Source organism: Stegostoma tigrinum, chromosome 11 (assembly GCF_030684315.1).
Source record: "Stegostoma tigrinum isolate sSteTig4 chromosome 11, sSteTig4.hap1, whole genome shotgun sequence".
NCBI lineage: Eukaryota > Metazoa > Chordata > Chondrichthyes > Orectolobiformes > Stegostomatidae > Stegostoma > Stegostoma tigrinum.
The window spans coordinates 7,913,261-7,937,684 of NC_081364.1; the positions used below are offsets into that span (position 1 = coordinate 7,913,261).

Consider the following 24,424-nt stretch of genomic DNA (forward strand, 5'->3'; position numbering starts at 1 on the left):
AATCTCATAGTTAACAGATTGCCCATTTAAGATACAGATGAGGGACAAATTATTTTCTCAGAAGATTGTTATGTCTTTTTAATTCTCTAGCCCACTAGATGTTGAACCTGACTCATTGAACTTTCCAAAGCTGAGATATACAGGTTTTTGAACTGTAGGGGAGCCAAAGGTTATAAGAAGCAGGTACGCAAGTGGAGTTGAAACCAAGCAACTTAACGAACAGCAGAACAGCCTTAAGGGCCAAATAGCCTTTGCCTACTCCTGTTTCTCATGAGGCAATTAGATCATGTAGTAAAAACTCCTGGAACATGCCAACCAGAAATGGCAACTGTACTGCTAGCAGTGGGAACTACAATGGGAGCAATGTGAGGGTGGCACCACAGAGCAGTTTTAGATGGAAGCAAAACAAAACCTAGAATTGTGTATTTGAAAAATAATCAAAGTTACTCGATGAAAACAGAAATTGCTGGAGAAACTCAGCCGATTAGGCAGCAGAGATAGTAGGAACTGCAGATGCTGGAGAATCTGAGATAACAAGGTATAGAGCTGGATGAACACAGCAGGCCAAGCAGCATCATAGGAGCAGGAAAGCTGACGTTTTGGGCCTAGACCCTTCTTCAGGCCTGCTGTGTTCATCCAGCTCGACACCTTGTTATCTCAAATCACGCAGCATCTGTGGAGAGTGAAACAGAGTTAATGTTGAGTCCAATATAACCCTTCCTCAACTATTTTGTTTTTAATAAAGTCACTCAATGCTTGATAACCATTTGTTATTTTTTGCCCTATCCTACAACTAGGGATTTTCAATATTCAGTCCTTTCCTATCTAAAGGCCCTACAGGTTTTTCTGCTAACGTTAGTTACAGACTCTTTAATCAGCATAAATTAAACTCCAGAGTGACTAAAAGCAACCTTAAGATTTTCAAAGCTATACAGAAAGTGAGTGAACTATTCCAGTCAAACCCTGCATTACTAGCCTAGCAAAGAGGGTTGGCAGGTTATGTAGCCTCACAAATAGTAAAACGAGGCAATAGTAATCTGGAACATTGTCCAGAAATGTATATTTTTGATTAAAGGATCTAGCAATTTCTCAATATAACAAGGTTAAGAATGCAACAGGAGGAGCAGGTCAATCAGACTGTGCAGCCTGCTCTGCCACTCAATAAAATGTTAGCTGATCATCAACCTCAATCTCCATATCCTGAGATCTCATTGAAGTGTGCATCTACAGCCCTCTAAGGTACTGAGTTCCAAAGATCTGCAACCCACAGTGAGGAAATTTCTTCACATCTCAGTCCTAAATGGAGTCCCCTTCAGTAGAAACTACGATCGCTTGCTCCAAACTCAGGATTGCGTTTTTTCGATAAAACCCTCAAAGTAATTTTGCATGTTTCAATTAGATTACCTCTGATTATTCTCAACTTCAGAGTATATAGATCTATTATATTTAATCCGTCCTCCCAGGGCAGCGCCCTCTCATTCCTCGTTCAAAGATTTTTATTGTCTTTTGTAAGAACAGAGTAAACAATGACAGCTATTAATAATCACAACCACTACATATTTTCACACATGTGTGAACTCTGCAGAAATGTGCACCATGAGTTACAATTCAAGATATAAGGATTACTAGTCGTTAAGCTCTGGTAAATTTGAAGAATTGGTTCTAATGCCCATGTTATAGCCTTGCTTTCGCTTTGCTATGTGTGAATTTGCATTTTTCCATCTTAGCTTATTCAATTAGCTACAATAACTACAGAATCACTCTGTAGCTCCAATTCATGGCAGTCACAGGATTTGTGCAAGTGCCCTAAGGAGGAGTTAGCTGTCAGAGCTAATGAAGTTTTAAGTTTCTGAATAGCTGGCACCAGGAACCTGTCAATAATCTCAGAGCTGCAAGAGTTAGGGAGTTCTTGGGGCGAACAAGCATGCACAGATTATGGGATCTGCAGAATGTCTTTATCAGTTGAGTATAAGCTACAACTGCATAAACAGCAACTGCTTTTACTAAATAATCATAAAATTATAAAGCAGTGCAGCTGGCTCATCTGATCTTCAAAAGGTTCTTTGAAAGAGCTGTTCCTAATTAGTCACTGCCACACTCTAGTCCCTGAACTAGCACATCTCCCCCTTCAAATATTTACCCAATTTCTATTTGTAGGTTACTGTTTAATCTGTTTCCACTACCCTTACAATCAATCAATCGCAGATACCTCATTGTGGGGAAACAGCATTTTTCTCAAGTTGTTTTTGCCACTTGCCTTATATCTGTATCCCTTGGTTACCAATCCTTTCAGCAATGGAAACAGTTGCTCCTTATTTATTCCGTCAAAACCATAAACGCTTCAAGACTCTGAACACCTCAGGTGACTAGCACCTGAAGAAGCACTGAGACTCTGAAAGCTTGTGTTTCCAAATAAACCTGTTGGACTATGGCCTGGTGTTGTGTGATTTCTGACCTTGTCCACACCAGTCCAACACTGGCACCTCCACATCAAATTTCTCCTTGGAAGTGGTGTATTCCAAGGAGAACAAGCTCAGCTTCTCCAGCCTTTTTGCTCATGGGAGGTCACTTAAAATCTAATTGTAACATAATTAATTAAAAGATTTCCTTACAAGGTGCTTCAGTGGCTCCCTGCTGGGAAGTGCCTGGTCTCTATTCTGCAGTTTCCCTTGGCAACGCCACGGGGATCAGAACCCCACACTGAGAATGGGAAACAGTAAGGTTCCTGAGTTAGGGGAATGGGAGGTGCTGGCAGAACCTTGTAAATTCAAATGATATTGCCACAAATTTCACATCAGTCCAAACCTGTGTTAATACAGGGTCCTTCTGCTGGCAAGATAGATTTCTCTCTTCAGAATTAGAATTATTAGCCTTTTAAATAAGTTACGATGCTGGGAAATCCAAAGACTGATCCTTCCAGGTTAAAATTCTGAGTGCTAATTCAATATACTGGTTAACACGCTCGTAAAATTGCCACTCAAATCTGTTTAACAGTCATTAAACATGTTAAAATAATTCCTGACATTTAATTGAAAAACCATTTCATTAAATTGGATACAGGGCAATTTAGCAACAGCTTTCAAAGCAGAACATTAAAATTATCATAAAAAATTTTTGACCTCTCCAGATTGAATATAACTTTCACAGCATCAAGGTTTATTGAGAGAACAAGCAGACTTGTATTTATAAGCCTATGAGATTACCCAAATCACTTTACAGTCAATGAATTACTTTGAACTGTAGTCACCACTTTTACATAGGCAAATCCCCCACAGTAAACAGAAATAGCCAAGACCACTTCTAATACATCAAATATTTTAAAGTATACAGATTTTAGAATGTCTGCCATGCCTTTCTCTTAGCAGTACATTTGGGAACCTTAGAAGGGGAAGTAAAGTCTAGGGCAGGACTCCCAGCTAAAGGCATGCAGCCTGTACAGCTGGCTGTATTTTTGCCTACAGTTTGATAAAACAGAATTATCTCTGGAGTTCTCAGGGAGTTGTACAACCTTAACTACTACATTGTTGACATAACAACCCAATAGTCAAGAGGTCCAATGTGGCAGATCTTAATGAACATCAGAGGAAAATGGGCTTGCATTTATATAGCACCTTTCATGGATTTCCAGAACCTGCTGCTCCCCTAGTCAAGCTGTTCCAGTATAGATGCAGCACTGGTATGGAAGTGAAAATGTGGAAAATTGCCCAAGTATGTCCTGTACATAAAAAGCAGGACAAATCCAACTTAGCCAATTGTCGCCGCATCGGTCCACTCTCAATCATCAGTGAAGTGATGGAAGGTGTCAGTAACAGTGTTATCAAGTAGCACCTGCTCAGTAATAACCTGCTCAGTAATAACCTGCTCAGTGATGCCCACTTTGGGTTCAACCAGGGCCACTCACTTCTTGACTTCAGTACAGACTTGGATCAAACATGGGCAAAAGAGCTGAATTCCAGAGGTAAGCTGACAGTGACAGCCCTTGGCATCTAGGCTGCATTCAACCGAGTGCAGCATCACAGAGCCCTAGCAAAACTGGAGCCAATGGGTATTAGGGGAAAATCTGTCTGGTGGTTAGAGTCATACCTAACACACAGGAAGATGGTCATGGTTATTGGATGTCAGTCATCTCTGCAGTAGTTCCTCAGGGTGGCATCCTCAGCCCAACCGTAGCTGCATCAGCAATAACCTTCCCTCCATCATAAGCTCAGAAGTGGGGATGTTCACCAATGATTGCACAATATTCAGCACCATTTGTGACTCCTCAGATACTGAAGCAGTCCATGTCCAATTGCAACAAGATGTGGACAATATCCAGGCTTGGGCTGACAAGTGGCAAGTGGCAAGTGGCACTCGCATCACACAAATGCCAGGCTAAGACAATCACCCATGAGAGACAATCTAACCATAACACCTTGACATTCAATGGCATTAATATCACTGAATCCCTCCACTAACAACAACCTGGGAGTTACCATTGATCAGCACTTAACTGAACTCACCTTATAAGTGCAGTGGCTTCAAGAGCAGGTCAAAGGCTAGCATTACTGCAGCAAGTAACTCACTTCCTGACTCCCCAAAGCCTGTCCTCCATCTACAAGGCACAAATCAGGAGTGTGATGGAATACTCCCCACTTGCCTGGGTGAGTGCAGTTCTAACAACACTCAAGAAGCTCGATACCAGCCAGGCCAAAGCAGCCCACTTGACTGGTACTGCATCCACAAAACTCCACCATCGGCACTCAGTAACAGCAGTGTGTTCTGACTACAAGATGCACTGCAGGAAGTCACCAAAGATCCTCAGACAGCACCTTCCAAACCCACAGCCACATCCATCTAGAACGACAACGGCAGCAGATATACGGGAACACCACCACCTGCAAGTTCTCCTCTGAGCCACACACCATCCTGACTTGGAAATGTATCACCGTTCATTCACTGCTGCTGGGTCAAAATCCTGGAATTTCCTCTCTAATGGCATTGCGGGTCAACCCACAGCACATGGAATACAGTGGTTCAAGAAAGTAGCTCACCACCACCTTCTCAAGGGCCAACTGGGAATGGGCAATAAATGCTGACCCCGCCAGTGACACTCACATTCCATAAAAATGAATTTAAAAAATAAAAATCAGGATATAGCTAACTGGTTGAAAAGTGCTTTTGGAAGTTAGTCAGTGCCATAGTGCAGGAAATAACTTGCAATCAGCAAATATCCCACAAACATCAATCAAATATATCTACAGGCATAACACAGCACGAAGCTGGATGAACACAGCAGGCCAAGCAGTATCAGAGGAGCAGGAAAGTTGACGTTTTGGGTCGAGACCCTTCCTCAGATTTCTGAAGAAGAGTCTCAACCCGAAATGTCAACTTTCTTGTTCCTCTGATGCTGCTTAGCCTGCTGTGTTCATCCAGATTCACACCGTGTTATCTCAGATTCGCCAGCAGCGGCAGTTCCTACTAACTCTATATAGACAGGCAATCTGCTTTCTATTACTCTGGCGTTATAGCAGAGGTTAGGTACTAGGGAGAACCTACTGATAGTGCCACAGGTCTTTCACATCCAGTGGAGCAAGCTAAGTGGAGCCTTGGTTTAATAATTCACCTGAAGTCCTGTGCCTCTAACTGCACAGCATAGGGAATATCAGCCTAAACTGTAACTGGCTTTCTCTAAAGGAGAAAAACCTTATTTCAGAAGAACTGTACTTTATAATGCTTTAATAAACGGCAGGTTCATAGCCTTATGCTTTTACCTTAAGCAATTCACTAAGAAATCAAATCAAATATATTTTTTAAAAAGCAGTTGACAGTGACATTGTATAAATGGTCTGATGGGTAACCATCAGTGCTTTCTAACACCAATGTTAGGCGCTCACAGCGATCCTCGGCACCAGGTTGTTAAAAGCCTTCTCCAATAAACACTCTTAAAATGTGCAAGTACATTTTGAGGTGTTGTTGATTGCAGATGGGTGAGCTTTGCTGCATACATGTGATTTTTCTGCCTGCGGTTACAGTCATAACACATCAAGCATACATTTAAAAGTCAGAGTTATGCTCCTCTATCTACTCAATTCAGTTTTGCTTACCCTTCCTGGACCACACCCAAGTGAGTCTCCCTTTGTAAAACATAACTCGGCTCAGAAACAAAATCAGAAATTGCTGGAGAAAACTCAGCAGGGATGGCAGCGTCTGTGGAGAGAAAGCAGAGTTAATATTTCAGGTCCAGTGACCCTTCTTCATAACTCAGCTCACCCCTTTCTTTCACCCCTTCTGTAAACCAAACCAGATTCGGATCCTTTCCTAAAGGAAAGGATATTGCCAGACTTTGGGTTTTTTTTAATATCAACATTGCTTACATGGTTGCATTGGACTAGCTTTTAATTCCAGCTTTTACTGAATTCCAATTTCACCATCTGCTATGATTGCAATTGAACCCATGTCCCCCAAATATTAACCTGAGGCTCTGGATTACTGGTCCAGTCACATTATCACAATGCCACTGCCTCCCCAGTTTAAACGTGCCCACTGCCTCTCAATCAATATTTAAAGCAAATGCTTTGGTCATTTCATTAATTCCTCTTTGCGGTAGTTTGCTGCATACTCTCTGTGGAATTCCTACATTACAACAGCCACCACACTTTAAAAGTACTTCATCGAATGCAAAACACTTTGGGGTGTTCTGGGATTGTGCAAAATGCTGTATATATTTGTTTTTAATACACATATATAAACACAAGCACACTTGCCTTTTCTTTTACAGCTAAGCTCAATCCTCTTATTACCCAATACTATTTTTCTAGAAGCACTGCTGAAAAGGCAAGCATTTATTACACTTTCCTCAGTGCCCATGAAAGGATGTAGTTACCTTCTTAAACCATGTTGTGTGGATTATAGTTTCTCGTAAGAGTTTTGATACAACTGAGTGGCCTAAGGTCACAGATTTCCCTCCTTAAAGTTTCAACTGTTACAACAAATTATATTTATGCAGCCCCTCTAAAGTAATAAAACACCCCAAGGCACTACACAGGAGCATTTCAAAACAAAATATGAAGCCAAGTCACACAGGAAATATTAGGTCAGAAGTCCAAATGTCTAGAAGTAGATTTCTAAGGTGTGCCTGAAAGAAGGGTGTAAAGGTGCAGGAAAGGACCTCCAAAACCAAGGGTCTAGGGAACTGAAGGCGCAGTCACCAATGATGGTGCAATTAAAACACTTAAAAATTAATTAGGTAAATAACTTAAAAATTAGAGGAAAGAAGATATCTCAGAGGTTGTTAGACAGAAGGAGATCGTAGAGACAGGAAGGGCCAGGGCCCTAGAGGGATTTGGAAACAAGGATGAGAATTTTAAAATCAAGAAATTTCTCAGCTGTAAGCCAATGTAAGACAGCAAATACAGGGGTGATAGGTGTTGCGATATGGGCAGTATTAGTGAACTTGATGATTTGTTCTGACAACTCAGTCGGTATGTGGGCACCATTACCGATACAAGATTTTTAATTCTAAATTTATATAAGTAATCAACTTAAAATTTTCCAAATAACATAGTCAAATTGAACTCATGTTGATAGTTGACTAAAGCAGATTTCCAGCTAACTAGTCCAGTAACAGAACGACAATGCTGTCACATCTGCGCACTCCAGCTAGCGGTCACTGCATCGAAAACAGGGCTAAAAAGCCAGTGATTTTCATTTCTCTTTACTGTCAAAGCATCCCTCCCTGCCAGAGATAATCAGCCACCAGATGAGAAACTGCAAGGAGCAATCTCTCATTTTTCTTCCTCTTTTCCCCCTAAAAATATTGTTGTTTCTACTTACAAGCAAGCTTAGCTCCACAAATTTTAATCCGAGTAGTCAGCCATATAGAAAACCACCAGAGAATAGGATGGATCCAAGTGAATACAACAAAGTCACTGTTAGAATAGGAGCACTTGCATCAGACCTTTAAATATCTGTGAAGCTGATGCTGCATTTCTGAACATGCTGGAAATATTCCACTATATTCTCAGAGATCAGTAAAATTTACACTGAATGGTTTGCTTGCTCTCTCTGACTCTATGCTTACACAGAGTGAGTAAATTATTTTTGGGGAGGATGAGCAGGACAGTACACCTGACCTTAGGAAACAGACTGGAGTAGGGCATTCAGCCCTTCCACCCAGTTCCAAGATTCAACTAGGCCTGCTGTGTATCTGTTCATTGCATCATTATACTCACATTGCCTTGGTAATAACAGTTAGCTGTACTGTGCACTTACCTCTTCAATAGCACGCTTACACTGGGATACATCTCTTCATTCTGGGCTCCAAACTTTGCCAAGGCACTCACAGCAGCTGCAAAAACGTTAGAAACAAAGAAATACAATTCCGTAACTTGGATTTGAAATCCTGCCAGGTGTATGGTTTGAAAGCACCTTAAGCGCGCAGGTGCAATGAAAATAAAATTCAGCACTCCAGTTTCAACATTACAACAAATGCAATTGCCCTTGAATTTTACTACTGTGATTTATACTGCAGATTTCTGACATGCATGGGAATTCCCGCACCTGTTCTTTGCCTAAACTGACAAGATCTGGGACAAGGCATGTCGGCTAGTCAGTCCTGCTGCTGGACTCAATATCCAATCTCACGTCACCACAGCAGTTTGATTATACAGTGCATAATCAATAAGGCGCACAGCATAACATCACCATGCATAATTTGTAAGGGGCCATACAACTAAGGCACACTGAAGCAGTAGGTCATTCGGCCCTTCTACCCAGTTCCACCATTCAATTAGACCTTCAAAGTATACAGACCCGTAGATAAAATTATATTGAACAGACAGTGATGTCCATTGTGTACCTGCTCACTGTTTTCACACCCGTGGTAACAACAGTTAGCTGTACTGTGCACTGACCTCTTCAATAACACGCTTATACTAGGACATATCATTTCATTTTGGGCTCCAAACTTCACCTCCATGACTGTAAACGGACAGGGGTCAAGGTTATGGGGTCACCATCCAAGATCCCCCATTCAAATTTCAAATGATTCTTTGGACACGAATGCCATTCCTTCAATGTGTCAGGGTCAACAGTCTGGAATTCTCTATAAAGTCCCTTAAGGATTGTAGTGGCTTGCGAGAGCTCACCAACCCATTTTCAGGGCAACTAGGGATGACCAACAGATGTCATCTTGTCAGTGTCACCCAGGGAAAGATCCAGCCACATGGCTTCCATTGTTTTAAACTGGAAGGAAGATAAATAGTACAGGGATGAAGTCAGAGGCTGCACTGATGATGTTACCCAGCAGCATAATGAAACGTTTGCAGAACAACAAGCCATCTTGATGCACCCACCAACCACAAGATAATTCACTTTCCTCCAGGTACACTTATTCTTATACTCCTTTGCTGGTCTTCAAAAGCCCAATAGCAACTCAGCCTCAGCAGTCTGCTGGCTTCCTCCTCCCCCTCCCAACCCCAGAACAACCACCACAAGCACAGCTTCTTTCTTTCTTTCTTCCTCCACATTCTTGCATGGTTATCACCTTGTCGAGCACTCTGTGGCTCATACTTCACCTAAGAAATATCTTCAATGAGCAGATACAAAGTGCAACTAACCTGCTCGGACCTCTTCGTTCTCCAGGATGACTCGATTATAGATGAAGCGAATATACTTGGAAGGGTTGGGGGTCCTGGCTCCTTCCCTCCCAAGCAGGTGAAGGATCCGGGTGGCGAGGACCGTGAACTCGCAGTCCTCAATGAACTCGCAAAGATGAGCCAGCCCAGTCTCCTTGCTCTCTGGGTTGTCCTCAATTATACAAATGATGCATTCCACAATGGCACGCTTGTACTCAAATCCACCCTGAGGGGAATGTCAGAATTCAGAACATGAACCAACTTTAGATTCCTCACTGCTCAAAAATCAAAAGACAGTCACACCATTTGTTGGCTGTGCAATGGCTGAACAGCTGATTAACTGTTTGGGAGTGGCCATCCCTGGAATGTAAACAGATTTAATATTGTGAAGCAATTCTCTGAAAGCGCCATGAACATGTGTATGAACAAACATTCAAAGTGGTGTACTGCACCCAGGCTGAACAAGGATGTCACTGATGTCCAATTTTCACCTAATCTGCTTCCTTTTTTGCAACATGAGCATGATAATATGAGAAAATGGCATCTTAGCATCGAACAACTATAGAACAGAAGGAAATAATTTGAGTCTCATGTTAGTGCACTCTTCATTCACAGCTATCTCCTCTATACCCATTTAGCACAATCTTTTTAGTACTTAACCAATATTATTTTAAATTATGCTATGGATGCTCTCTCAATAATTGGATTCACAGGGAAACTGACCAACCCTCGGAAAAACATCTTAACACATATTTTAAACAAAAATTACACTTCCTGTTGCTGCCCTGAAAGAACCTGCTTTAGACTAAACCAGATACAATAACTTAGTGTAGATAGGTGAGCACAAATTCAATGGGCTGAAGGGCCTTTTCGGTGCTGTATGACAAACTAGACTCCACAATTTATAAATACATTTGAATAACATTCCCAATACAAGCAACAAGATGAACCCAATTTTATTGGTGTTTTTAAACTAAATAATATTGCTGCTGTGGGATATTAGGTTAACAGGATTTATTGAGTTCTTTATCAAATTTCTGTTAAGTTAGCAGAGGCCTGAATAGCATGTAATGTTAACAGGACTGCGGGCTAATCACCTCACAAAGGTGATTTTCACCCCACCGGTGTTATAATAGTCCTCTCGTTTCTTTCTTTGGTTTCTTCTCTTAAATTCCCCAAACACCAGCCAAGTAGGAGTCTCCCCAAGACAATCTACCTATGCACTCGAGTTCAAGGTACAAATGCAAGAGCTAACTGTATGATTTATGATTTAAAACGATTGCTGGATAAGTCATATATACACAGAGCATGTTTCCACTTTCCTATCAATACCTCCCACACCAACCTTGGGACAGCTTTGCCGACAACGGGAACGCAAAAGGGACATCAATGGCTTAAGCTGGAGGAATAATTCCCCAGAATGCTACTGCATCGTACCATCATACTGCCTTCTAGGTAGATTGGACACCTGATCTCATAAGCCTGAGACTATTCAAATGCACAAGTTTGGACCAAATTCTGAACACCTCATAAACATCACTCTAATCTTACAGTAGGCAAGGAGAACAAAAAAAATTGAACAGGGGTGTTCAGTTTGGGAGGGGATTTTTACAGAACACACTGGGAAATGAATTTCACTGCCCAGGTGATTTTTAAACAGAGGACATCAGTTCATAATAATTGTTAGTTGACCTGGAACGCATGGAGGAGGAGTTTTTTTTGCTTTACAATGCAGTGAGTTACAATGTTCTGGAAGGCATTGTCTGAAATACTGGCAGCAGATGCAACAGTAAATTGCAAAAGGTAATTGAATATATGCTTGAAACAAAAAAGAAAATAAATTGCAGGTCTATAGGGAGTCAAACTAATTGGACAGGTTTTTCAAAAGAAAAATATACACATCATGGTTCTCCTTCTCAACTTGAGATTGCTACAAAGTTCAATGAGCAATTGCAGTCAAGTCTTTACAGTCACAGAGGATCATAGGGCTAATCCCTTGTTAGAGACAGAAAGATGACCGGTGGTGGGTTTAACCCGAGGGTCACCATGCCTCAGGCAAGGGACAAGTTGAGAATGAAGGACATTCATGGTAATCTCAGCTGGTGCAGGAATTGAACCTGCACTTTTTGCATCACTCTGCATCATAAACCAGCCACCTAAATAACTGGAATCACCACTTCGTCCCATTTGGAGGGCAGCTGTAAACTCTGCTCAAAATCCTGCAGAACATTAACTGAAGTAACTGTAAAACATTCCTTTAATTTAAAAGCAAGTTAATTTTCAAGTATTTGATCTTCAATTAAAATTAACATACCTCTTCTCGCAGCATGGTGAATAGGAAGTTCATCATCACGGAGTGCTTTCGTGGAAATTTCTGGCACAGAGTACTGATGGCTTGCACCACTACAACCTGAACCAAAGATCATTGGAAGAATCTTAGACACCAAGCCAGAGGAGTATTCTCCCTTTTTTTAAATTTTTCTTTAAATCATAAATTAAGCTTTCAAAAACAAGCTAAAATCAATCACAATCACACAGGACTGACACCTGCCAGGCACAGGATGTGGGCAGAGGGTCGGGGAAGCTGTAAAGAAAACGCAGCTGATCAGCAGCAGGTCAAAATGACTCTCAACCAACCAGCGATGAGGCCAAGAATCAAACCCAATACCTTCAGGATTACAGAGGCACTGCCAGGACAATCAGTGATGTGCCTAACATGGTCAGCTGTCACTCATCATACAGTACGCCTACTTGCAGGTCAGAAAGTTGTGCGTTCAAGAGCTATATTTAAGTGGATCCTCTCAATCCCACTGCTGGATGCTCCCCTCGCCCGCCCCTCCACTGCTGAATACTCCCTGGTCCCGGCCCTTCTCCTGCTGGATGCTCCCAAACCCTAGACACTTGTTTATTTCTGAAATCAAGCATAACGTATTCTCTTAGTGGCCTGGTAACTAAATCCTTGTGACTACCACAAAATGTAGAACAAGGCACAGATTTTATACTCAGTTCTGCACTGAATGAGCTAGTTTCGGCCTGGACACAGTTTAATTGACCTTGAGAGTCCTGGTTAGAAAGGAATAATCAACAAATGATCCCTGCTGGAAAGACTGTGTGCAAGTATGTACAATATTCAGAGTTTTGGTGGACATATGAGGTCTCTTAGATGGGGAGCTAAGGGGGTTGAAGTATGCAAATGAATTATGAGTACGGTAAGGTCTCAGACCCTGCTTTACCACTGAGTAAGATCCTGGCTGACAGGAATATTCTACATTCCCACCTACTCCTGACAATGTTTCACCCCTTGCTTATTGAAAATCTATCCACCTCTTCCTTCAAAATATTCAAGAGCCACCAATCCAGCACTTTATGAGGAAGAGTGTTCCAAAAAGTTATGATGCTCTGTGAGAAAGACATCTTTCCTTGCTCTATCCTAAATGGGCAACCTTTTATTTTTCATTACCCCCTGTTCTAGATCTGCCCAAAAAGGGGAACGATCTTTTTCAGAGTGGTGGAACCCAATGATGTGTAACGCTGGCAATGAGAGCATATCAAATAATATATACACACATTTATAGATTAACTGAAATAGGCATGTTGGAAATATATGATGCAGCTTGATAAGCATGTGGAAGAAATAATAGAAAGCTATGGTAATAGGAAGAGATCCAGTAGGACACAAGGTGACTTCATACGGAGCATAAGCATCTATATAGACTATGGTTGGTCCAAGTGGTCTACTCCTGCATTGTAAATTCTTTGTAAAACAAAAAAGTCCCTTCCTTCAAAAACAAAATGATATAACTCTGGTAACGAAGCCTGGGAATTTATCAAAAATACTGGAAATAGGTGATTACTGAGTGCCATCACTGAACTTGAAGGTGGTAACGATTACCTTGAACTCATCCGAGATTTCTGACATAAAGGAGGAGATCTGCTTCATGAGACGGTCAATGCTGCTCTCACTGCCCGTTTTCAGCAGCGTGGTGATGGCAAGAGTGGCAATGCTGCGGTTCGAGTCTGTCACCAGGTTTTCCAGATCCAGGTTGCATGCAGTCACGGCTGACGGGTGTTTCATTGCCACCTGTAAAACAAGCAGTTCAGCTGCTTTAAAAGGACTCATCAGCGCACTGATCTCCAACGCGATTAATGTCACTAACATTGAATGCGTTTTGAAAAATTTCAACTAAATAGGACCTGCCACAAATTCAACTAGACCATCAACAGTTTTCTAATTTAGGATTTTCCTTTCACACCATACCATAAAAGGAATGGACAATGATTGGGCAGACTGCAAAAAAAAATTCACCTGATTTCAAGTGGAAGAGGATGAACTCGAGGAAGCACTAGAACATCATGCAGTCTCATGACGGACAGCAGGGGATTGGGACTAAATAATTAGCACTTGCAAATTGCTGTCACAGGCAGATTGGACCAAATGCCCTCTTCCTGCGCTGTATGGTTCTGTGGTCCTAAAGTTGACTGTTTAACTACAGCTCCTTAGTAACATAAAGCATTAAAAAGTTACGCAAGGCGAAACCTAAATAGAATACCTGAACTTAATAAGATGATAGCACAAGAATCATGATTAATAAGTGGTGAAAAATAAATTTACATGAGATAAGACCGTAAGGCATAAGAACATAATTAGACTGTTTTGCCTACTGAGTCTGCTCTGTCATTCAATCATGGCTGATACGTTTGCCAACCCCAATCTTCTGCCTTCTCCCCATAACCCCGGATCCCCTTACTAATCAATAACCAACTATCTCTGTCCTAAATACACTCAATGACTTGGCCTACACAGTGTTCTGTAGCAATGAATCCCACAGATTAACCACTCCTTGGCTGAAGAAATTCCTCATCTCGAATTGAATTATTGTCACATGTACTCAAATGAGTAGTGAAAAGTTTACAAATCACCACTTACAGCATCATTTTAGGTACAGAACTTACTTACAGAACAGAGAAATAAAGGAAAAGAGGTTACATTACAGCTATACACGGTGTGCCCACAAGTCATTTTAGTTCTAAAAGGTCATCATTTCACTCTGAGGCTGTCCCCTCAGGCCTGAGTCTCTCCTACTAGAAGAAACATCATGTCCACATCCACTTTATCCAGGTCTCTCAGTATTCCGAGTTTCAATCAGATCCATCCTCATCCTTTTAAAAGCCATTGAGTACAGACCCAAAGTCCTCATTTAACAATCCCTTTGTCCTGGAATTATTCTTGCAAACCTCATCTGGACCCCCTCCAACATTAGTACACACTTCCCGAGATACAGGGCCGAAAACTGCTCATTTCGATGCAGTCTGGCCAGAGTCGTATACAGCCTCAGCAGTACATCTCTGCTCCTGCATTCTAGCCCTCTTGAAATAAATGCTAACATTGCATTTGCCTTCCTAACTGTCAAGTGAACTAGCATATTAACCTTAAAAGAATCCTGAACTAGTACTCCCAAGTCCCTTTGTGCTTCAGATTTCCAAAGCCTTTCCCCCTTTAGAAAATAATCTACGCCTTTAATCTTCTTACGAAAGTACATAATCTCATTTTCCCGCATTGTATTCCATCTACCACTCCTTTGCCCACTCTCCTAGCTTGTCCAAATCCTTCTACAGTCTTCCCAACTCCTCAACACTACCCATCCCCTCATCTAGAACACAGAACATAGAACATAGAACATAGAACAGTACAGCACAGAACAGGCCCTTCAGCCCACAATGTTGTGCCGACCATTGATCCTCATGTATGCACCCTCAAATTTCTGTGACCATATACATGTCCAGCAGTCTCTTAAATGACCCCAATGACCTTGCTTCCACAACTGCTGCTGGCAACGCATTCCATGCTCTCACAACTCTCTGCGTAAAGAACCTGCCTCTGACATCCCCTCTATACTTTCCACCAACCAGCTTAAAACTATGACCCCTCGTGCTAGCCATTTCTGCCCTGGGAAATAGTCTCTGGCTATCAACTCTATCTATGCCTCTCATTATCTTGTATACCTCAATTAGGTCCCCTCTCCTCCTCCTTTTCTCCAATGAAAAGAGACCAAGCTCAGTCAACCTCTCTTCATAAGATAAGCCCTCCAGTCCAGGCAGCATCCTGGTAAACCTCCTCTGAACCCTCTCCAAAGCATCCACATCTTTCCTATAATAGGGCGCCCAGAACTGGACGCAGTATTCCAAGTGCGGTCTAACCAAAGTTTCATAGAGCTGCAACAAGATCTCACGACTCTTAAACTCAATCCCCCTGTTAATGAAAGCCAAAACACCATATGCTTTCTTAACAACCCTGTCCACTTGGGTGGCCATTTTAAGGGATCTATGTATCTGCACACCAAGATCCCTCTGTTCCTCCACGCTGCCAAGAATCCTATCCTTAATCCTGTACTCAGCTTTCAAATTCGACCTTCCAAAATGCATCACCTCGCATTTATCCAGGTTGAACTCCATCTGCCACCTCTCAGCCCATCTCTGCATCCTGTCAATGTCCCGCTGCAGCCTACAACAGCCCTCTACACTGTCAACGACACCTCCGACCTTTGTGTCGTCTGCAAACTTGCTGACCCATCCTTCAATCCCCTCATCCAAGTCATTAATAAAAATTACAAACAGTAGACGCCCAAGGACAGAGCCCTGTGGAACCCCACTCACCACTGACTTCCAGGCAGAATATTTTCCTTCTACTACCACTCGCTGTCTTCTGTTGGCCAGCCAATTCTGTATCCAAGCAGCTAAGTTCCCCTGTATCCCATTCCTCCTGACCTTCTGAATGAGCCTACCATGGGGAACCTTATCAAATGCCTTACTGAAGTCCATATACACCACATCCACAGCTCGACCCTCATCTACATCAGTGTCATCTGCAAACTTAGCAACAATACCCTTGGTTTCTTCACCGAGATCGCTATTGCAAAATGTGGTTAACTGTGGCTCTGATACTGTCCCCTGCAGAACTCCACTAGCCACTGGCTGCTACCCTGAAAAAGACCACTTTATCCCATTCAGCCAATCCTCTATCCATGCCAGTACCTTGTCACTAACACCATGGGATCTTGTGTTATTTAGCAGCCTCCTGTCTGCCACCTTATCAAAGTTCTTCTGGAAATCCAAATATATCTCATCCACTGGCTCACCTTTCTCTAGTACCTTGCGCATTATCTCGAGAATTCTAACAGATCTGTCAGGCATGACCTCCCCTTGATGAAGTCGTGCTGACTCAGCCCTATGTTACCACACACTTCCTAGTACTCCGCAATCTTATTCTTAATCCTATAGTCTCAACAAGATCAAACAAAATTGCCTATAATTTCCTGTCATTCGGCCCTCCTCCTTTCTTAAACAGAGGTGATATGTTAGCCATTTTCCTGTCCTCTGAGACCTTCCATGTCTATAACGATTCCTGAAAGATCACCTCAACACCTCCTCAGCTATCTCCTTGAGAACTCTGGAGCCAGTTGATCTGGTCTGGGTGATTTATCCACCTTCAAACTTTAGCTTCTCCAGTACTTTCTCCTTAATGACCACTATGCTCACCTCTGCCCAGACCCGCCCACACCCGTCCCCTCAATTCTCTTGAAATTCTGGTGTGCTACTGGTGATTTCTACCGTGAAGACTGATTCAAAAGTACCTATTCAGTTCCTCTGCCACTTCTTTGTTGCCCATTACAATTACTCCAGCATCATTTTCAGCAGTCCACTCTTGCTACTCTTACCTTGTAGATAACTAAAAACACTCACGTAATCTTCTTTTATGTTGCTAGTTTTCTTACCCTCGTGCTTCATCTTCTCACTCCTCACTGCTTTTTTAATTGTCCTCTGCTGGTTTTTAAAAGGCTTTCCATTAATCTTCACCACACTGTGTGCTTTTTCTTTTGTTTCTACGCTTTATCACAGAATCCCTAGAGAGTGGAAACAGGCCCTTTGGTCCAACAAGTCCACACTGACTCTCAGAGCATCCCACCCAGACCCATCCCCCTAATCTACATATCCCTGAACACTACAGACAATTTAGCACAGTCAATCCACCCAGCCAGCACATCTTTGGATTGTGGGAGGAAACCGGAGCGACCAGAGGAAACTCACGCAGACACAGGGAGAATGTGCAAACTTCACACAGACAGTCACCCAAAGATGGATTTGAACCCAGGTTTCTGGCGCTGTGAGGCAGCAGTGCTAACCGCTGAGCCACCGCGCTGCCCTGACCTCCATTATTAGTCATCCCCTTAGTATGTTTCTTCTTCCTTGGGATGAATTTCTGCCGCTCCTCCCAAATTACTCCTAGACATTCCTGCCATTGCTGCTCCACTGTCTTCTCTGCTAGGCTCCCCTTCGAATCAACTCTGGCTAGCTCCTCCCTTATGTTTCTGTTTACCTTTAAGATATAAGACAACACTTGTTAATGCAAAGGGTGATCAATGTCTGCAATATGTCCCATGCCAATGATATAGATTTTAAAGCGTACTTAATTTTGCTGGGATAGAAGAATTTGAATATTAAAGATACAAACATGACAGGCCTGTCAACTTTTCTGAAGGTTCCAAAAAATTATTTGAGAATAACTGGAACAAAGCATTCAATTCAATTCTGCCACTTAGGTCTCCAAAGTACAGAGCTGCCACATTCTTCACTTTAATAAGGCCAGCATAAAGAGGAAAACTACCCAAGTCAAAAACTTTTCAAAGAATAAACCTCTGCAGATGTTAAAGTTTTTCCAGTTCTTTAATTTCCCTGAGTTAACTAGCATTTTTGTACAAAATCATTGTTCAAATGTTTCAAGATGGTGCCACAGCATGGTGACATTTTGCGAGCTTCCTACAGCAAATCTTATTCTTCCAAATCTTATAATCATTCTACTCTTCTAAAATATGTTTGGGTGTAGTGCTGAGAGAAATCAGAAGCACAGGGGTGAAACCCCATTGCCTTCAGGTCAACAGTTTAGTGCAGTAGTGAGGCAGTGATATCTTCAGGTGTTAAACTGGGGTCCTGTCTATTCATGATATATTGGAGGGGGGGGGGCAGTTCCCAATATCATGGAGCAATATAGATTCCTCAATCAACACCCACACTATCTCAGAGCTTGTTTATCAGACAGCTTGCACTGCACAATTTGAAGGCTGTGATTTTTACAGCAGTGCCTGCCTCAAAGTGCCTCAATGACTTTAAAATGCCATAATTAGGGAAACGCATTACAAAAATAAACAAATGCTTGCTGAAAAGTGTAGAGTGTGAAATTAATAACTTCAGAAAATTGTTTTATGACACTAATCATTAGCTATGATAGGAGTAACCACTCGGGATGGCTTTAGTTCAGAAAGTCCACGACCACCAGCTTGTCACAGCAATTGATATCTAATCTCACTGTCATCCTCATTTCCCATATTTGACCATTCCATTCTATTATTTATCTACTCTACCATTACAAAGAAGCAACAATCTCTGCCTCAATTTCTCAGTAGTAAACATTATGCACCCCAGCACCCCACAGTGTACAGACTTTTTCTCATGTTTTATTTAGCAAGCACCACATCACTGAATTCAAATACTAGGAAACAATTAATGAAATGTTTGCTTAATTTGAAAGAAATTTTTCTTTTAAAAATCTCCTGTTTAGCCTCCTTTGATCCAGTATGTCTTCACAACTACAGGTTCCCATCACTGGTGCTACCCACGCAGCGTAAAGAAAATTTTCATGCCAAAACGCGAACATCTAGCATCACCCTTCAAATCTGCTCTTACCTTATTGAGTGTCCTCACTGCTGCATATCGCAGGGCTGCCTTAGGCGAACTACAGAACAACTGTAGCACTGCAGGGAGAAAAAAAGATCAGAATCAAAGACCACATAAAAAGCAAAAATTAATGCATCCCACTGCCATACAAGCCATCAAAATATTGCTAAACTTAACTTAAACATTATCACACATATTGTTTGTGTAGGGTTGTGTGACGGTAACATGTAATAATCCAACGTTCGTAAGGCAACCAAGAAATTTTTTTAAAAAGTAATAAAAACAGAGCAATATGGGATAGTTTGCATAGTACAATGCAGAATTTGCCCATTGTTCTTCAGGTAATGGGCTATCAACTTCTGTGATACTTTACGGTTGTAGATATCTTAGCCCATTGTTTTGCTCTGCCTAGCTTCTATTGTATCCCCCAACCCTGCGAGAACTCTATGCTCTTCCAACTCTTGACTTTTTGTCCATCCTCCAACCCCTTTGCGTCAATGCTGGCAGCCATGCATTTAGCTCTCCCAGGTGCTGGCATTCCTTCCCTAATGCCACTGCACTTCCGTTTTTCCTTAAAGGTTCCTTGATTGAGGTTTTGATTACCCATCCTAAAACATTTAAAAACAATTTACTTCTGCTTGTTGAACCTATCATGATTTTTATGCCACATTAAAACACAAATTCTTATTATTGTCAAGAAAGTGAATCACTGGCTGTATAGGCACACTAAAGGACGCAAATTATTTGGTTAGCTTTCTCAGGTACATTTTGATGGAGTGAACAACTGAGAGGCCTCCTCATTTTCCTCCTGACTGTAAGCTTCTCAGCTTTACTAAGCGGGTCAACATTTCAATCATTGAGCCAGCGCGGAAGTTATTCTTAAAGCATTTCCACCTTTACAATATTTATTCAAACCAATTTTCTTTGCTTTCACACACTTACCAGACACAGCAGGAGCCAGTTCTTTGGCTGTACAGTTTGGCAAGTTGACAATGGCAGAGGCTGCTTCATAGACAACCATCTCATGCTTGTTCCTCATGCAGTTCTCAATGAAGTCAAATAGAGGATTGTCACGGCTGAGTGAACAACAAAGCAACCAATTAATACCCTGTTGGTTCAACAAACCCTTCTCTCAGAAGTCCAGCAATTTAAAAATGCAAATTTGGATTCCAGAATAGAAAAAGAGTTGTACTTCTGCAGAGCACAGGCAAACCCAAACATCGACTGGGAAAATTAAAATAAACCTTTACGGGAAAATGTAGCAGCACCACATGCAGCATACACTCCAGGAGTGAGGACTGTTTCAGCTCGCAACCACTTGTGCTTTTTCAACAAAAGCACTTTACATAAATAACCACAATGATTCCGAGAATTCTTAAGTATCAATAAAGGTGGTCAGGATTTGGATCTATTTCTTTGGAAAACAAAACTCTAAGTAGCGTGCAGATGTCTGGACTAAACACTCATTCAATTGTACACGTGTGTACTCAGTTACAGAATACTGCACTCCTGTCTATGCCAGCTCACTGCACACTGAACGAGTGGCTACTCAACAGCATGCCACTCTGTGTCTGGTGCTAACGCACTGTATCTTACTCTCCCTGTCATAGTAGCCAGTGTTCTACATAGCAGCTCTTCCATATGTTCCACTAGCAGATGCAGGAAAAGCACTAGCAAATAGTTTTCATGACAAAACATGTTGAAAATTTACTCTGATCGATTCTCTCCAGCCACAGCACAGATCTCTGCAAGATAGTCAACTTTTTCTCCATTCCTTTGACTTTTCCTTTTCGACTCACTAGCATGAGAAGTGGACAGATGGCCCTGAACATCATTTATAAACGCACAGAACATCAAATATTTCAATTGGCAATACCAAAAGTAACAAGCCTCGAGCGTTACCAACTGTGTCTCTAAGATACCGATATATGGCTTTTATCAAAATTTGACAGCGTCACACCTATTAAAACAGTAAATTTTCTGCAGATATTTTTTAATCATGTTCCACATCACTGAGTCAAGACCATTAACTCGCAAAACTAACTTAGACGCTAGTGATCATAATGTGCTAGAAAGGCTGGAATACTGTGCTGCACTTTTGCAAAGGCCTAACAGATCTTCATTTTACTTAACTGTCATGCCTATTTGTCAACTGTTCAATATTCTTTCAACCTGGGTTACATTTCAGACAAGAATTAGCTTGAACACACAAGTTGTAGGTTTGCCCCCCAATCATTTCTTCCCTCATCTTCTGGAGGTTTTAGCGAACTCTGAGGTTTTCTTCCTATCATATGCTGCCATGTGTGCTAACTTTGTGTCTGACCAAGATCAGCCAATTCAGCACAGTGCAGAGATTAAACCAAGGAAATCCATGCTCCAAGCAATTCTCCCAGTGGAAAGTCCTTTTACCATCAGCGGAAAACGCTGATGTTTGGAAGACAAAAGAAAAATGGAGTGCATACTAAGCACCGAAGTCACTAATATTTCAGTGTAATAGTTACAGTTCTAAATGACATTTTCAAAAATTTGGCAAAATGGCTCTAAGTCACACGACATATTCACACAACAGAAAAATGTAAGTTATTAGATTTCATAGCGCATCACCTCTTCCAAGTATGTTTGCATGTGACAATCTCTGTTTCGCAAAGATAAAGTGTTGAATAATGGGGAAGACAGATTGCTGAGGACGCTTGCTGTGCCTCCTGAGGGATTTTGGGCACCAGGATGGATGAAGGATTCGGAGCTGCAAATTTTGGATGATAGCCTAAAGGTTCCTTTGGAGTTGAAGCCCCAGTGAGTGTTTTCGCAGGGAGAATTGCATATGCATTTCTACCTGCCAATCAGGAATTGCGACTTATTTTATCCAAGGATCATCGTTAAGAATCCAATTTGACATGTTAAAACTGCAATTCTTCTGCAGATTTTGTTTTAGTTTTTCCTTTAATTAATTTCTTTCCCCTCCTCCACGCAAGCCCAATGTTATCTGTACGTGAACCAAGACAGTCAGTATCGGCAGGTTTTCCAAATATGGAGCAGCTCAAAGCCAAGTCGGATTTGGCACTCGCCAGGAATTAGCTGTAAGATGGCTGGCTGGTTTTTCCAGTGACAGGGACAGACGAGTGCATTAACCCAGAACAGACCACAAAACCCTCCGAGGCCCCTTTGGTTGGTGTGTGTTGGATAAAAGAAATGAACATGTGGAGGAGTTTAAAACAGGAGCACACCAACTTAAAACCAGACCCAGGCTAATCAGAAGGGAAGAAGGGAAACACTTTTACACAAAGAGCCATAGAAACATGAAATTCATAGAACATAGAACAGTACAGCACAGACCTTCGGCCCACGATGTTACGCTGACCTATTATCCCACTAAGATCAATCTACCCTGCATACCCTACATTTTACTATTCTCCATGTGCCTACCCAAGGGTCGCTTAAAGGTCTCTCACGTATCTGACTCCACTCCTTCTTTGCTCCACAGAAAAATACAAAGTCCACGAGTCGATCACATAAAATCCAAAATCAAAAGATTTTCTTCTCTACACTACCGTGCCAAAGGATATGGAGCCACGGTGGTAAGCAGTGCTTAAATATGGATCAACAATGATCTCAATCATTGGTGAAACAGACTCAACAGCTTGAATGGTCTATTCCTATTCTTAGGCTACAGTGAAAAGGCATGCCCAAGAGAAATCATTCCAACTCCGGCAGTGTGCAAATCATCCTACGGTTTACGTTATTCATTTATAGGATATAGCTTTCACAAAATAAGCCCAATCATAACTGCTCTCGAGATGGTGGTGGTAAGTTGCCTTCTTGAAGCAGTGCAGTCCATGTGGTGTAGGTCCTTTTAAGAGGCTTTGCTAAGCCATTGCAGTGGTTGACTCACAAATGGGTTAAGTGGGCAAGACCTGGTAAAAATGGCATCTTTCCCTAAATGATATTAATAAACCTGATGGGTTTTTACAATAATTGACAATGATCTCGTGATCACTGCTAGACAAGTTTCCATTTCCATGTTTAGTAGCTGAATTCAAATTTCTCCATTTGAACATATGTTTTCAGAGCATCAGCCTGGGTCTCTGGATTACTAGGCCAGTGACGTTAACATTATCCCCTGGATCCCAGCAAACAGAGTGTTTAGGAATCTTGATTATCTTTTTGAAGCATTTTGCAATTAAGTTAGAGCCTGAACAATGATATTTTTTAACTTAAGACCATAAGTGTCACAAACAAGTTTTCCCACATTATAGAACATAGAACATTACAGCACAGTACAGGCCCTTCGGCCCTCAATGTTGTGCCGACCTGTCATACCAATCTGAAGCCCATCTAACCTACACAATTCCATGTACATCCATATGCTTGCCCAATGACGACTTAAATGTACTTAAAGTTGGCGAATCTACTCCTGTTGCAGGCAAAGCGTTCCATTCCCTTACTACTCTGAGTAAAGAAACTACCTCTGACATCTGTCCTATATCTTTCACCCCTCAATTAAAGCTATGCCCCCTCGTGCTCACCATCACCATCCTAGAAAAAAGGCTCTCCCTATCCACCCTATCTAACCCTCTGATTATCTTATGTGTCTCAATTAAGTCACCTCTCAACCTTCTTCTCTCTAACGAAAACAGCCTCAAGTCCCTCAGCCTTTCCTCGTAAGACCTTCCCTCCATACCAGGCAACATCCTAATGAGAAGGTTCGTTTTCAGACGTTTCGTCACCATTCTAGGTAACATCATCAGTGAGCCTCCAACGAAGCGCTGGTGTTATGTCCCACTTTCTATTTATCTGATTAGGTTTCCTTGGGTTGGTGATGTCATTTCCTGCGTTGGTGATGTCATTTCCTGTTCTTTTTCTCAGGGGGTGATAGATTGGCTCCAAATCAATGTGTTTGTTGATGGAGTTCCGGTTGGAATGCCATGCTTCTAGGCATTCTCGTGCGTGTTTCTGTTTGGCTTGTCCTAGGATGGATGTGTTGTCCCAATCAAAGTGGTGTCCTTCCTCATCTGTATGTAAGGATACTAGTGATAGTGGGTCATGTTGTTTTGTGGCTAGTTGACGTTCATGTATACTGGTGG

At 41.8% G+C, this 24,424-nt stretch overlaps 1 protein-coding gene across 2 annotated transcripts in view; it reads right to left on the reverse strand.

Moving 5' to 3' along the window:
* Positions 1-24,424, reverse strand: part of LOC125460411 (coatomer subunit gamma-1) — a 72,968-nt gene that overhangs the window by 15,553 nt on the left and 32,991 nt on the right. For both annotated transcript variants that reach the window (XM_048547875.2, XM_048547874.2), the window contains exons 10-15: positions 20,286-20,419; positions 19,353-19,420; positions 13,507-13,695; positions 11,929-12,024; positions 9,597-9,840; positions 8,251-8,326 (exon numbers count right to left, since the gene is read on the reverse strand). In XM_048547875.2, coding sequence (XP_048403832.1) covers positions 8,251-8,326; positions 9,597-9,840; positions 11,929-12,024; positions 13,507-13,695; positions 19,353-19,420; positions 20,286-20,419 — 807 coding nt within the window. The remainder of the gene's footprint in view (positions 1-8,250; positions 8,327-9,596; positions 9,841-11,928; positions 12,025-13,506; positions 13,696-19,352; positions 19,421-20,285; positions 20,420-24,424) is intronic.